At 37.1% G+C, this 16,006-nt stretch overlaps 1 protein-coding gene across 1 annotated transcript in view; it reads right to left on the bottom strand.

The window, feature by feature from the left end:
• Positions 1 to 15,450: 15,450 nt before the first annotated feature.
• The window catches only part of LOC136833813 (store-operated calcium entry-associated regulatory factor-like), a 31,860-nt gene continuing 31,304 nt past the window's right edge, over positions 15,451 to 16,006 (bottom strand). The window contains 1 exon segment of the mRNA XM_067096090.1: positions 15,451 to 16,006. Within this exon segment, the coding sequence (XP_066952191.1) occupies positions 15,944 to 16,006 (63 nt within the window). The 3' untranslated portion in view covers positions 15,451 to 15,943.

Genomic DNA, 16,006 nt, shown 5'->3' with positions numbered 1-16,006 from the left:
TAGCAGCCAACGGCCGCTGTAACTGCCTGTTTGTGGGAAGTCACTTATCGCCCTATCGCCACCGACGAAGTTTAAGGCGATGATCAGAAAATCGACAGAAATTATTATTATTATTATTATTATTATTATTATTATTATTATTATAGTTCTTGCTGTTCTATTCAGCAGTGCTTGTTTGGCATAAGAGTTCATAATTAATACTACTTTTTACTAGCGTACTTAATTTAGTATTACTTTTTACTGCGTTCATCTTATCGTTCATCGTATATGGCCGGAGCTGAAACAAAGGATATTATCATCATCATTATTAGTTAATGTAACATGGCGTCACAATGACATGGTCATAGACAAAAACAGTATAGAACACTTTTGTTAAGGTGATTCAACGGTGAGCTTAATAACTGGTACCAATGAATGCAAGGTAATTTTTATAATTAAATTTATTATTACTAATTAAAGGTGCGTAGGTTCGTAATCTACTACGGTCAAAGGTCCCCTTCAGCGATTTGCCATATGGTTTCAAGGCTTGCAGTGATAAATATATCACAAAATTTTGGGGAAATTTAGAAAGTAGGAGGACAAAGTGGTATTAAACAAATCATTTATATTGTCGTAAGTGATATAATTAGCGGCTAATTCGAACAGTGGTCAATGAATTTACTGAAACCAGATCATGCTGTTCGATCATCGCCTAATATTCGAATCCTGTTTGATATTATTAGGTGGAGCTATGAAAACTGTTACCATATATAAGATTATATATATATATATATATATATATATATATATATATATATAAATATATATATATATATATATATATATATATATATATATATATATATATAGAGATAGATAGATAGATAGATAGAAAGATAGATATTAAGCCAACAATATACTTTCATATCCAGTTCACTACACCTCGGAAATAACGTAGCTTACATCCAAGAGGAATTATGATTAATAAATGTTTCATCACCAGTTCTCAAGAGAGGTGTAAGTTGACATCGACTCTGCTGTACATGCCTGTCGAATTCAGGTTTTGTACTTAGAATCGATATCATCCCAACTTCACCATGATAGCTGACTGGTAAATTTGTAATGCGTGGCTAATTATGAATTTGTCGAATTTGTCTTAAGCACCGAGTGTTTTTCTTATTTTCACAAACATCAGGCCACAAATATCATAAAATATCCAGTTCACTACATTAGGTGGAGCTCTTAAAAATATGATCATATATATATATATATATATATATATATATATATATATATATATATATATATATATATATATATATATATATATATATATATATATTTATATATACACACAAATATCGTTTATTGCCTATGATTCACTATATATATATATATATATATATATATAAAAATATATTTAATGATTCGTTCCCAAGTATTTAGCCAAAATATCGTTGCTTCATTTTGAAACAATGCTGTAGCTTTTGACCAGAAAAATTTAAGAAAGGTTAAGTTACCAATTATCAAACGTTGTTCATTTTGAAACAATTCTGTTTTTTTGGTGACCATTGACCCAACAAGAAAGATAGTCAGGTTCGATGTTCCTATAGACATGTTCTTAACGCCTCTACGTGCGGGAGTTTTATTTTGCTGGTATATCCCTTATTTTGTTATGAAGAGATATCGATCTTACTGGCTTGGTTGATGGCTTTTCCGCCGACATAGAGAGGCAGCTTGTTGAGTTGTTTACAGATGAAATCGACTCCTTTGTCTATGTAACCGTCAGAACAGGTTCCTGGTCCTCCGAGAAAAAAATTACACCGATACCTCAGTCTTCACTGAAATTAAAATGTCATGATAGTTAGGAAATGAATGCAGGAAACAGGGAATGTTGGCCTTCTATAGACGTTGAAACAGTACTTGAATGATTCCCTATTGATATATCTAAGAAGGCTAGTTCCTGTCCTTTTCTCTTTCAGTTTCAGTTTTGAATTCATTTTTGCTGTAAATAGATATCAAAATCTTCTCAACTATTATTATTTAATTTATAGCATTTCTGAATAGAGTCCTCTGCGTGTTTTAAACCTAGGAAATGTCATCAAACGTGTTTCTGACAGAGTAAACAAAACCACAAAACTGGGAATGAGTCATTTAAAGTCCGTAGAAATATGCAAAGACATTAAAAAAAGTCACAGAAAAAAGTCACAAGAGGAAAAGTCACATTATTCTTGCCTGCCCATTTTAACCCACATATCAAATTGCGGTTAAAGTTAAGTATTTTTAACAGACCACTTTTAACAGCTTAAAAGAAGGGATTTATTTTACGTTAAGAACCAATTGATTACCTAGCAACGGGACCTACAGCTTGATTAACTTTTTGTCACCAGAAATAAACTCCCCAATTCTTCATTGGCCGGTCGGAAAACTCGCGGCCAGGTCTTCTGAAACGGAACCGACTCACCCAACGAGGAACTTTTGCGGTGTGTTTAATAGAAGGCCGTTGAAATTTTTTGTTTTAACCCGGTATGTATTTGCAGCGTATTCAGGAACCTTTGGGGATGACCGTAAAACATTAACAAAAGACTATCAATATCATAAAGATAATGACTCCCAAGAAATATTGTGAATTTTCTGGCTTTATTAGCGGCCACCATAAATTAATGTCCCTGTTCACCAAAATTATTTAATTTATAGAATTTTTCCTGTGACTTTATTACCGGTCACTCTGCGGAACTGTTTTATAAAACTAGCCTAGGTGAAACCGATCGTCAAGGCCTTAAATGCCATAAATAAGATAAAAGAATTTAAGCTGAAGGGCGAGAAAGTAAAAGTGAACGAGACTCAAAGTTTCTCATTGGGGCAAAACTGGAGCTGACTGCTGTGGTAGTTTTTTCTTAAAAGAAGAGGTGGTTACTGAATATTTCAAACTGAGTCCCACTGATCCAATAATTGGTGTCTTTCAAAGATTGGGAGATTGTTCCCTTTCATCAACAGAACTAATAAACGAGAACTACCTACATAAGAGCAGCCACTTGAACACTTTGTGTGCCGGGTTTACTTTACCAACGGTCCCAAAACGTTACCCCAGCTTCGATGGGAGCTATTCAGGTCCAAAAACATGGAATCTGAAATGCTGCCACCTACCCGAGCTACAATACTACCTCGTATCCAAAGGGCAAACTTGGTATGCATGGTGAACAAAGCGTATATCACAACGCATCCCAAACTCCCAAATTTAGAAGACTGTGGTTGTAAAGAAGATTCCTACCAGCTCCACAGGCGATTTTAAAATGTGTATAAATCCACACTTTGCTTGTGTTTTGCACAAGAAGCCCTCCCATGCACTCCCTGGAGATTTTTGTTTTCAGCCAAAAGAAATATGAAACTGAAGAAAGAGAAATGTAAAAGCCAAAACCTTGTGTCTCCTGAAGGCGAAGGTAATTGATAAATGGTGATTGTTACATTCAATACATTATTTGGTTTATTTCATGAGTGTTTGGATTTGACTGATGAAGATATTAAACAAAAGACTATCAATATCATAGATCAAGAGAAAGGTGATGGATACATTGTAATACAATAATTTTGTTGTTATAAGTTTTTACAAAATTTACACTCGAGAACACAATAGCAAGGATTATATTTATGCAGTGTCCTTCAGTACTTTACTAACCCTTGTATTATGAATTTACAACAATTTATTTTGTTTATGTGATCAAAAGAAATGTGATGGGAACATTACAAAATTTCAGATCTTATCATTAGTTTTTTTACTCTAATGAACATCTTAGTAAGGATTATTTTTATACACTGTCATTCAGTAATACACTAATTCCTGTATTATGAATCTACAAGGATTTATTTTATTTGAGCAAGAGAAATGCTATGGGTACGTTGCAATGCATTGCTGTAGTTTTCATCGTGAGTTTTTACGAAATTTAATCTCATGAATGTATTAGTAAGGATGATATTTTTGTAGTGGTATTCAGTGATTTACTAATTCCTATATTATGAATTTGCAAGGAAATATTTTGTTTATGTGATCAAGAGAAATATGATGGGTACACTGAAATGCAGTATTTTTGTTTTTATCATGAGTTTCTATAAAAGTTACACTCATGAACATATCAGCAAGGATTATATTCATGCAGTGTCCTTCAGTATTTTACTAATTCCTCTGTTATAAATCTAGAACCCATATAAGGCATACCGCGGAAGTCCCCCACTAACTGGACCCCCCAAAACACAGCAGACATTGTCGAAAAAATTGAACCCCTATTTATTTCGTTCATTTATCACCTAAAATGAGCAAAAATAAAAAAAAAAATAAAATAAATTCTGGCACAAAATTCCTACGACAGTACTTATTGCAATCCATTCATTGACCTACAATCTTCCTGGTAATGTTGAGTCTAGAGCTAATCCGATTATCTTTAACCTCTTGAAAAAGAAAGGAAATCCTTACGATAGCTGACTATCACTTATGGGAAATTATATCTACATGTTGCAATTGCTTCATTCACTCATCTTACTTTTTTTTTCTAGCGCTTGCCTTCAGTTCAATCGCATCTTAGTATGCACACACAAGCATGCCTTTTTTTTACTACATATGCACTTTACCTCCATTCCCAATGCTTTACTTCGGTCTTGCTGTCCAACCTCTCTAACTATCACTTCTTAGTACAACTATGGAATTTCTCCTAGCCACACCTTTAGAGCCTTGCACTTCGTTTCTTATATTTTCCGTTTCCCTTTATCCTGCTACCCAACTACCTAGCACCTTTCATTACCGAGTGCCTCTGTGCTTGGCTTGACATCCTAAATTTCATAAAATCAACCTATATAATAAAAAAATATCAAAGTGATTTGTCTTGGGACTTGCATTTTAATGAAAGCCACGTCAGGTCGATCACTCACCCCTGTCTGAAAACCAGCGAACGAATTTTTTTTCCTTATCGAACAAAACTGGGACAAAGGCTCACGTCTTAGAAGAGGTGATAAAATTTGCCAGCGGCTAAGCTCCCACAGGTACTTCAGGCTAAGAATGAGTCACGTGTTTTGCTTCCTCTAAGAACCCAATTTTTGTTTCATTTGTTCGTGTGACTTTTCTCCTAGGAATGTTTTTCGCGCAATCCTTATCTCTAGACCATATTTCCCAAACGATGTGGTCTTTCACAGCTGACAACGGTCCCGCCCCAAAGCCTTTCTCTGTATCGTTTGAAAAGGGGGTTCACGTGGGTACGAGCTTTTGATAGCAGCGTTATAAAAGGGTCGAATATATCAGCGGCTGGGTCATTAGAACGAAACAAAGCGCCTGAAGCAACATGCCGTCGAAGCTGATTTTCATAACTTTGATTAGTTTTGTGGGATTCCTTCCTGCAGAGGGTAAGACAGAAGATCAACTGCCTTTTGTTCCTCTAAATATTTTGATGATGTAGGTAACTAGATTTGAGATCAAACCTTTCTTGTTGCCAAAGGATTAAATCATGATTATTTACAAATGACAGTAGATGGATTGTTAAAACAGACTAGTTCAGTTGTTTGAGGGGAATGACACCATATTTTGCTCCCGTCCTTGTTCCCTTGGAGTGGCTTCTAACCCAGTTATGTGCCACTCGTTTCCATCCCATTTATTTCTTGTTTCCATTGGTCCTGACTTCATGGGAGCATCAGGTTGCGCGTCGTGTCATCCTCTTCAAAAGAAAATGAAACAAAGTCAAAAATGGCCCTTGGAAACACCAAAAAATAGTCTTCTTATTCTGCGTACTATGTTAATTTGCGTTAAAGCAAGTCATTACAGTTACTGTAGTGATTCTTTGAATCCTTTCTAAGCAATGAGTTGCTGATAATGAAAAATCTTGGGATCAAAAAGACACAACAGTAAATTTCGATCACCTCTAACCTCTCAAAAAGCAGATCCATTGTGAATCCAAGCTCAAACCGGGGGAGCAATTGAGATTTGAAACATGAGGTTTCAGTTGAACTTGCACTTAAACCTGTAGAATAGTCTTGGGACTCTGCTGACAGTATCGTTATTGCAAATAGTTTTACCACTCCAGTTCCTTCAGTGATTTAATGTTTTGAACTTCCATTAGTAATTTCCCGATTTCCTTGACGACTATGGTGAACCATTATGCTTCGAAATTATAATTATGAGTTAGTGGAACTCACCCCATAAAAAGTTGAATAGTTTAAACTCCTTTATCTGAATAGGATAGAATATCTAGCATAATTATGATAATTTACCACTCCTGATGCAAGATTTTTATTATTATTATTATTATTATTATTATTATTATTATTATTAGTAGTAGTAGTAGTAGTAGTAGTAGTAGTAGTAGTAGTAGTAGTAGTATTTCATTTAAAGTACATCTTATTTTACTTACGGAATAATAGTATTATGAAGATTACCACAATGACTTGAACCAAATATATAAAAATTTACTGAAACAAATGCAAACAGACAGTTTCTCAAATGGGTTACTGCTACCACTGTTCCTAAGGTGCTCCCGGGTTTCACTATGAATCACTGCCGCTGTCATAGCATCCGACTCTTTTTCAGTGGGTTAAGATTATGGTGTTTGCTGTTTGAGTCCCTGCGCTGATATTCTTGTCCGTGTCCACCACAGGCGTCAGGTGCGAGGTGCCCTTTGAAGAGGTGGGCAGCCGTTGCCTCTTCATCGATGTCCACACCGGAGGCACCTGGCAAGAGGTGGAGGATTTCTGCAAAGCGCAATTAAAAGGAGCTATGTTCAACTTGGATTCATTATCAACGTACTCCTACGTTCTGGAATACCTCAGAGCGAAAGGTAAAAACGTCGTTTATGGTTTCTTTATAAAACTGCATAAAGAATCAGTTCACTTGCATCATTACTAATTACCCTGTGATCTTGTGAACAGATTGCATCCTTGATTTCGTGCAACAAACTTCTTCCAGAACCACCACTTATATGTTATCTTTTTTTCTTAGTCAAAATCCAAAATGCACTCAAGTTGGGACAAATATACCCCCTCCTTCATTCAACTTAAAACGAAAGAGTCTACTCTCTGCTCAGGATATACCCGTAAGGTCACCACTTCACACATATTCTCTGACATTGGTAATCCCTGGATTGCACAGCAAAATAATTTTTTTTTTATCTGCAGCCAACTTCATCCAACTTTTACGTGTTCCATTCTTAAGAAAGCGGTACCCTCACTTCCTTCGAGTAATCTCCTGTATTATTTTATGGGCCTATGAACTGAATAGAATAAATATTACATTTTAATATGAAAGCTTAGGATTTTTAGTATCCAGATGGAGCCTCGCTTCAAGGCAAGTTGAGCTGGCAGCTGCGTATCTATTATTCTGTTCCCATGAAGATGAGACGCGAATTACACCACCCTGTCTTTGGCATATTGCTAGCCAGGTCACCGGGGAAGTGTCTGGACCATTCAGCCATTTGCCCTTAGTGCGTTTTATAAGTCGAGGGATTAATTTTCAATCTGTGTAAAGAGGTTATAGATAATAAAGTTAAAATTCTTAATTGTTCGTTGATGGATTAATAAATCTGTACATTTTCACATATGTGTATTCCCCAACACACACACACACACACACACACACACACACACACACACATATATATATATATATATATATATATATATATATATATATATATATATATATATATATATATATATATATATATATATATATATATATATATATATATATATATATATCCAATAGTACCTCGTTCTGATTAGCGGACCCTGGTTCGTTTCCCGCTACCATAAAATCAGAATTTCTTCATATTTCTTGCACCTGGATCTTAAGGCTTTGTAGTGACAAGCGTACCCAAAAAAACGCAAAGAATTCGAAGAGTTAAGAGGGCCTTGTGGCTATTACAATTACACACACACACACTATCTATCTATCTATCTATCTATATAGTATATATATATATTTATATATATATATATATATATATATATATTTATATATATATATATATATATATACTGTATATATATATATTACAGTATATATGTATTTATATATATACATATATATAACTGAATCACGAAAATATGGGAGTGATGAATATATAAATAAAGATAAAATTCATTTATGAAATGAAACACTGAGAGAGAGAGAGAGAGAGAGAGTCCTTTACTTAGCAGACTCCGAGAAAGGACTAGAGAAAGGCTCCAGCATTCCAGTGTACGATAAGGAAATCTTTATTTATATATACATTATATGCATTTATACATATCTACTCAGGATATACTGTATTCTGGACTTATATTCTTATATATAAAGAAAGAAAGAACGAGAGAGGTCATCAGAATACGGGCAAATTACACTTCCAGGTCAAGATATAGGCTGGACCCTGTGGAAATCAGGGGACGCCACTTCTTCCACAAGAATACAGGCTGCCCCCAGCAGGGGACGTGCCAACAAGAGCCCTCCCAGCAGGAGTGCCAAAAGCAAGGAAAGCAAGAAAACTGCGTGGAAATGGACGCTACTCGCTTCCATTACCTCAACGATGTTTCTTGCAGCTCATACAAATATGTCATTTGTCAGGATTATTAGGATTTCAGGGACGACGAATTTTCACATTTTTTTACCTTGTTTTCTTATTGTAAATAAAATGACTTTTGTGTCAGATGACAATCACAACTTAGATTTTTTCCTCATATACTCCTCTTGATCTATGCCATTAATTTTGCCAAGAGTTCTTGCTGACAATTAGACTCATTTCCTGGGTTGCCACCAGCCACATTTGACTAACTACAAGATGCCCAGTCAAGTCAACTTAGGCACAAAATCACTTGGTTTCGGTCGGGACTCAAACCAGACATTTCTCACTGAAGAGGGTATCATATACATACATACATACATACATACATATATATATATTTATGTATGTATGTATGTATATATGTGTGTGTGTCTATAATAACCACAATGACCTCTTAGCTTCTCGATTTCCTCACATTTTTGGGATACTTTAAAATCGTTCCATAAAATCCATTAACAATCGGATCTCTGTTCAAAACGAAAGACTGCCTCAGTCCTCTTCTAAAATCTAATGTTATTTATAAATATATACGTGCCCGAGATGTGAACAAGGGACTTAAGTGGGCTGTACGAGGAGGTTACTCAAAGTAAGAATAGATTCTCCCAGGGGCATAACTTTTAGAACGGGCAGTAGATAAACAAAACCCAAACAATTAAATTTAGGAACCGCTCTAAGTTATGTAAAACATATATTGATGATAAATACTTTACAATTATAGGTCTAGTACATAATGAAAACGACCTAACAATCTTAAAGCCCATTATGATGAAAAAGATAGTTCCATCTTGAAACTACACAAAATGACCTTATTATTTTAGTGTTTTATGTAATTTTACTGATTTTAGAATCTTACAGATATTTTGTACATCATTTTAATGTTTAGTATATTTTCAGATGTTTATAAATTATTTTGAAATTTTCTACATGCTGTGACTATCACCGGCCACCTCCCCAACCAATAGGAACAGCACCATAACAGAAGAACAGGTGTTAGCTGAACACGCCTGTGAGGACTGAAACCATATAAACAGGAAATCCTCCTCTATTATTCCTGAAACCGAGTCTTCTAACCAAAGGGGAAGCCCTTGCAGTTAGTTCTGCCAAAGAGGACCAGTTCGTGCCTCCCCCAGGGCGATGAAAAATCGCTGGCTCTGCATCATGATCAGTTACTGCTGCAGTGCGGGGTCTGTGGTGGGAAGATGAAACCAACAGATTCTTTGGAATCTTGAATTTCAAGTTAATGGGCCTGCGGGCTTGTTCCTTATGAATAGGTTTCATCTACTCGATAAAAAAAAAAAAAAAAAAAAATTTCTGGATAACTGATTTAACAGCGACTCGATTAAGAAGCTTCAAATGAAAACCCACTCCAAACCATAAACCATTCTGCATTTCGTCTAAGCAGTGAAATTTAACCGAGGAATGCTTGTGTTATTTTACATCAGTTATTATCTCCTTGGGCATTGGTCACTGAAGCTGGTTAGCAAAAAATCAAGCTAATCAAGTCACAAGTATCAAAATGAGAGATAAATGTAAGATTCGGAGCTTTGGCTTGTTATCTACGCGTCACCTGCTCTGAGGTGCTAGTACTAAACATGGCGGGAGCTCCTTGGAACGCTGTGTTAGTACTAGCCCCTCGGGATCAAATTATTTTATACATCCATTTCTATATTGAGTGGTCGACAGCTTATATTAATAAACGATATCTTCATGTGGCCCTCTACTTTACCATACGGTGTTTAGTAATAGCACCTCAGAGTAGGTGACGCGTAGATAAGCTAAATTTCTGCATGGTCAGCATTATGTATACGGTAATAAGAAATACGCCAAGGAAATAACTGTGCAGAAGCAAAATTAAAATGTAAAAATGATCACTGGTATGTAAGTCATGTATTCCATTCAAATGTATCACTGTTGGATGAGCAAAATGTGACATCCACTGATGAGAAAGTGTTACGTGTTTTTGAGAAATGCATCTCTCTCCTTTGTCATCATTGAGAAATCACACATTATTTGAATTCATGATCTTGACAACATTTCCTGCAAGATTCGGCAATATAAAATAATAATCCCAGGTAGGGTTATGGGGATTAAAATCCCCAACTATTGCAAGACTTTGCAGACAAAAGTGAGAAATTTGTCCATTGCCAGACTCGCCGCTTCTGTTCGCCCACATATCACCAAAGTGTGAAGGCTACACAGAGCGCTTTGAACAGACACCAGACGTTGTCTGGGGTGAGTTACTTTACACCGGTTGACCCATGAGTGGATGGCGCGAATGGTGGAGGATTTGAGTGCTTTTGATTTTGTAGTCGAGTACATCCCAGGTAAAAGAAATATTGTTGCAGACATGATGTCTAGACTACCTGGGGAAGGGAAGAAGGGAAAATAAAAGACATAAGACCAGAGTATCTGCCAAGAGGATTGGTGGTAGCATGTAAGAGTAAGGGGGGCAGTAATTCAATATTTGAAAGTTTGTGGTATGGACTGAATGATTTGGTAGATGAAGGTTTGAAGGTGTGGGTACCTGGAAGTGTGAATGAACTGAGGGCAGAGGTGAATGAAGAAGTTTGCAAGAGACCTGGATGTCTGGGAGTGTTAAATGTGGAAAGGTATCGGAAGAGTCTGAGGGCTACGATGTGTCCTAGAGTAGCCCCATTTCAGGAGGTTTTGGTAGCAGTGAGTAAAAAGTATAAGGTGATTGTGTCTGTACACACTGGGGGTGAGAAACCTATAGTCTATCGACATGAGGGAGTGAAAGAGAGTGAGCGTGAGTAGCATCTGCAGTGTTTGAGTTGGGTGCACTGTAACTGGGTCATAGAGAAAAAGAGCTCTGAAAGGAAGTATAAGAAGGAGGAAAATGTTGAAGTGTGAACCCCAGAGTTGTTGGAAGTGGAAGATGATAGTAAGGAAGTAAATGAAGGATGTTTAGTTAGTGGAAAAGACAGGTGTACGTGTGTACACAGGAGAGCAAATGCAATGATTGTGGGAGTAGATGTCAGTGGAGGACAGTATTGTGGTTTGGTTGACACTGGAGCACAAATATCGTTGGTGACCGCACGTGTGATTAGTGATGTTGAGAGAGTGAATTGGAACGCTAAAAGGAGAGTGGTGAATGTGTCAATAAGAGGTATAGCAGGAAGATCGGTTGGATGGGAGGAAGTGAGGTTGAAGGTATGGTTAGAAGATTTTGAGGTGGAAGCTTGTTTTGTAGTACTGGGAGATGAGCAGATGCCATGTTTGGGATAGATTTCTTGAGGAAGAATGGATTGGTAGTGGATGTTGGGACAGGAGTTCTGTTGAAAGACAAGGTTGTATAGGAAGGTTCAAAGTGAGGCAGTGAATATGGCCAGGTTTGTGGGAATGATTGACAGGACTCTGAGTGAGGAGGAGGATGTAGTGGAGTTGGACAAGAGTGAGAATGAATTGTTGACAGCGAGGACATCAAGGAGATGCAGTGGAAGTGTTTCGTGGTGAGTGAGTTAAGGAGATGTATTAGAGATGGAGTACCTGGAAGATGGCCTTTGTTGTTGAGTAATTGGATGCAGTTTGTTGAGAGATTTGTGCTGTGTGAAGGGGTTCAGTATTTTTCGAGAGAGAAGATGGGAGAGCTGATATATGTTCCAGTGTTCTTGATGAGTGGAGCAGTAGGGATGTGCATGTTAGTCCAAGAGAAATATGGACGTATGGGGAAGTTTAAGTTGATCAAGTGTACGAAAGAGCGGATGTTTTCCCCGTATTTGAGGAAGATTTGTGCGGATGTGGTAGTCACATGCGAAGAATGTCAGAAGGGAAAGTATCAGAGAGTATATGCTAGCCCGCCTGTTTTGAAGTTGAGTATGAAAGAACCGTTGAGTTAGTGGCGATTGATTGTGTGACTTTGCCAGTGACTGCAAGGAGGAAACGTAGGAGTGATTGTTATGGCAGATCATAAGTGTAAGTTTGTAAGTTGTGCAGCTGTGAAGAATAAAACTAGTAAGAATGTTGCAAGAGTGGTCAGTATGGTCTTGCTGCCTGCATGTGTGAGAAAGCCAGCAAGAATGTTGAGTGATAATGGGCCAGAGTTTGTTGGTAACCTATTTGAGCAAATGTTGAAAGAATGGGGTATCAAGCAATGGGTGGGTGAAACGAACCATAAGGACTCTTGAGTGAGATGTTACGAATGTTGACTGATGGAGAGAATGAATGGGATTAGTTGTTAGGAAGAGTGGTAGCGATGTATAATGGGTCAGTACATAAAAGCACTGGCATACCTTCGAGTGAGTATTCATTAATGAATTACGAGAGGTTTGTGAGAGCGAGGTTGGATCTGAATGAAGACGAGCAGGTTGTGTGGAGGCAGGCAAATGAAAGGTTTGAGAGTTTCAAAGTGGGTGATAGGGTGTTGAAGGAAGTTGTTGAGAAGGGAAGATTGACAGCGAATAAGATGCGTGAGAAGTATGAAGGTCCATATGTAGTGAAAACAGTTTGGTCTAATGGATTGAGTTATGTGCTAGAAGACAGGAATGAAGAAGGAAATGTAAGGGTAATACGAGTGCATTATAATCAGCTGAGATGTTGGAGAAACCACCTAAATACATAATAGAGCATCCCATTTGGAAGTTATTGAGGAAGAAAGGAAAAGGAAAGTCAAGAAATAGAAGATATAAATTGGGGAGATAAACAGCTAGTGTTGGTGGAACATAAGAGAAAGCCTAAAAGGAGGTGTAGAAAGAGTAAGGGTACAGTTACTGAGTTGTTTGCAGAGTACCTGGGTTGTTTGATTTTAAGGGGTTTGAGAAGCCAGTACGCATGAGAAGTGAGATTACCCTTGCAGTGTTGTTTGGTGGTAGTGAGAATGAGGGTGTAATTGATTTTGAAGGATCTGAGTGGGATGTGGAAGGAGTGAACTTGGTGAGCACAAGGAATGTGGACGAGGATACACAAGAGTTGGGTGAATTGGAAACAACGCCAAGTCATGAGGAACACGGTACGTATAGCGTGTGTGAGTTTCCTTTGAGTGAAAGTGTTGAAAGAGTGAGTGTGAGTGAGAGAGAGTTAGCAGTGCTGGAGAGTGTAAGTGGAGGAATTTTGGATAGCTTGAGGAGGAGTGTGCAAGAAATAAATGAGAGTATGGAAGAGATGATAGCAGCCATGTCAGGTGTGAGTGAGGTTGGAGCCGACGTAAGTCTCCAGAGCTTGAATGAGCTTGGTGTAAGTAGTCCGAAACCAAGGCTAGGTGAGTCAAGTGTGGTTGGAGTGGAAGTGAGTGAAGAAGAGGTGGTGCATGAGAGGCCATGGACCCAAAGTCAAGGTCCAGTTACGGAGTATGGATGAGTGGTAAGAAAGGGATTTTGAAGAAAAGGAAACGAGATTTCCTTTATTTTAGTAAGGGGAGTGTGGTAGGCTAAGTTTGGGTTTCTATGATGAAAGATGATTTGTGTGAACTGATTGTTTAGTTTTTGTTGTTGTGATGTTTTTTTATTATTTTGTTTTTGTTATGAATGTCTGATGTACGTTTTCATGTTTTTTTCTTTTTTATTTGCAGTTTGCTCAAGTGTGATAGGGTAGAGTAATTGGTTTTCCTTCACCTGAACTGGAAGAGGCTTTACCTGGAAGAGGAAATTGACATTGGCAACTACCAAAGCAGTCGAACAGTTGGTGAGACTGAACCATTTTCAAGTGCCTTAATGTGAAGTTTTCATGTCAGTTACTTAAGACAGAGACTGTCCTAAATGGAACTGGGGTAAGAGAAAGTGCTTTAATATCTGCAGGCTGATTTTATTGTGAATGAGATCTCAGATTCTCGTTTGGAAGGAGAGATGGGCTTTTGTGTAGAAAAAGACTGCATGAAGAAATTCCAAAGTAATTTCTGCCCTCAGCTTGGATGTCATAGCTGAAATAAACTCTGTAGTGATCCCCAAGATTTTGTGTTGACTTCTGTGGTCATCTTGGATTATCCTGAGATGAAGTGCCAGGCTTGGGTTATTTGTTGATAATATTTTGACTATTGATAGTATTAAGTTAGACTAAGATAAGTATGGGAGGACTGTTTTGGTAAACTTTAGTGGTAAGTAGGAAATTAGTTAGGTTAAGTATTGAAAATTGATAATTGCTACACTTTGGCAAATGTAAATAAAAATTTGGATGAGGTTCTGCTTGAAGGTCTTCAGGCCACTGTAACATTAAGGTTAATAAATTAGGATGGGTGAAAAGAGCTTTCTTTCTGCACCAATTGCGTCATATAAAGCCCCTGCAATACGAGGGGCTTCCTTACAGTGAACCCTCCCGGTGACTACACCTCCCTAAACCGGTCTTCTCACCTTGTTATAGCACCTACAGCTACGCCACTCAGAAATGATATTGAAATATTAAAGTGACACTGAAATGGTATTAAAATATTGAAGCGGTCGGTACTGAAATTACATTAAAATTATATTAAAGTGTTTTAGGATGATAGTTTAAAGTATATTAGGTGTCTGAACTATTAAAATAGGCAGATATAAGCATTTTTCGAGGGAGTCTTTGGTATTTGAACTATTAAAATAAACAGTTTCAAGTGTTTTTAGAGGGGTGTCAAGTATTCGTGGATTTTGGCTATTGGAGGGTGGTTGTGATCCCTACCTCCCGTGAATACCAGGGGTCGAATGTGTGTGCAGCAGGACAGCCAAAGAAGAAATGTGGATGCTATTTACTGAGTAGATGGTTTGCCCACCTCCTCACTCACCTACTGTTACCATACTTCAACACCTGGGCAACACCAAAGGTATATCCATGTAAAAGACAAACATCTCTATTATCACAGGAACAAATTCCATTTCATTTTCTCCTTGATTCCTCTACACTGTACATTTTTTCAACAATGAAAAGATATGCAAAATATTTATTCATGCTAAATAAAAAATATTAAAGAAAACTAGTCTTAGCATTACCATATAATTTAATTTTAAACAATAAAACATTACAAAAATTTACTCTCACTCAGACAACATTATTCTTTAGAAGTTGTGAAAATGTGAAAATCTTTAAACTGTATATAAAATGACAAGATATCCTTCTGTAATACTCAAGTGTTTTCCACATCACAAATATTGGTTCCTATGAGAAAGTAAACATTGAAAATCTCATTCACAGAATGCAAACAGCCACATTTATCATTACCTTACAATAAATTACTATGTTCCAGGATAGCTTTAAAACATTACCATTTCTAACACCAACATAAACCACTACGGCACTGTATGAAGGTTAAACATCCTTGTCTATAATAAATAAAAACTATCCACTTGTTCTACTAAGCTGAACAGTAATGTGCATTCAAATCCTTAAACAGAAATAAGGGCATGATTAACCTGACTTAGTCAATCTGTGCATGAAGAGTTCTCTCCATTGCATTTGCACTATACATTTCACCTCTACCTACGACTAGTGCCACCAAACCCAGAGGCTGTGCGGGTTCCAGTGCTGCCTGAACTAGC

The sequence above is a fragment of the Macrobrachium rosenbergii genome, chromosome 52 (genome assembly GCF_040412425.1).
Source record: "Macrobrachium rosenbergii isolate ZJJX-2024 chromosome 52, ASM4041242v1, whole genome shotgun sequence".
Classification (NCBI taxonomy): Eukaryota; Metazoa; Arthropoda; class Malacostraca; order Decapoda; family Palaemonidae; genus Macrobrachium; species Macrobrachium rosenbergii.
The sequence above is the reverse complement of the archived record's forward strand: the minus strand, read 5'-3'. Positions and strand labels throughout refer to the sequence as shown.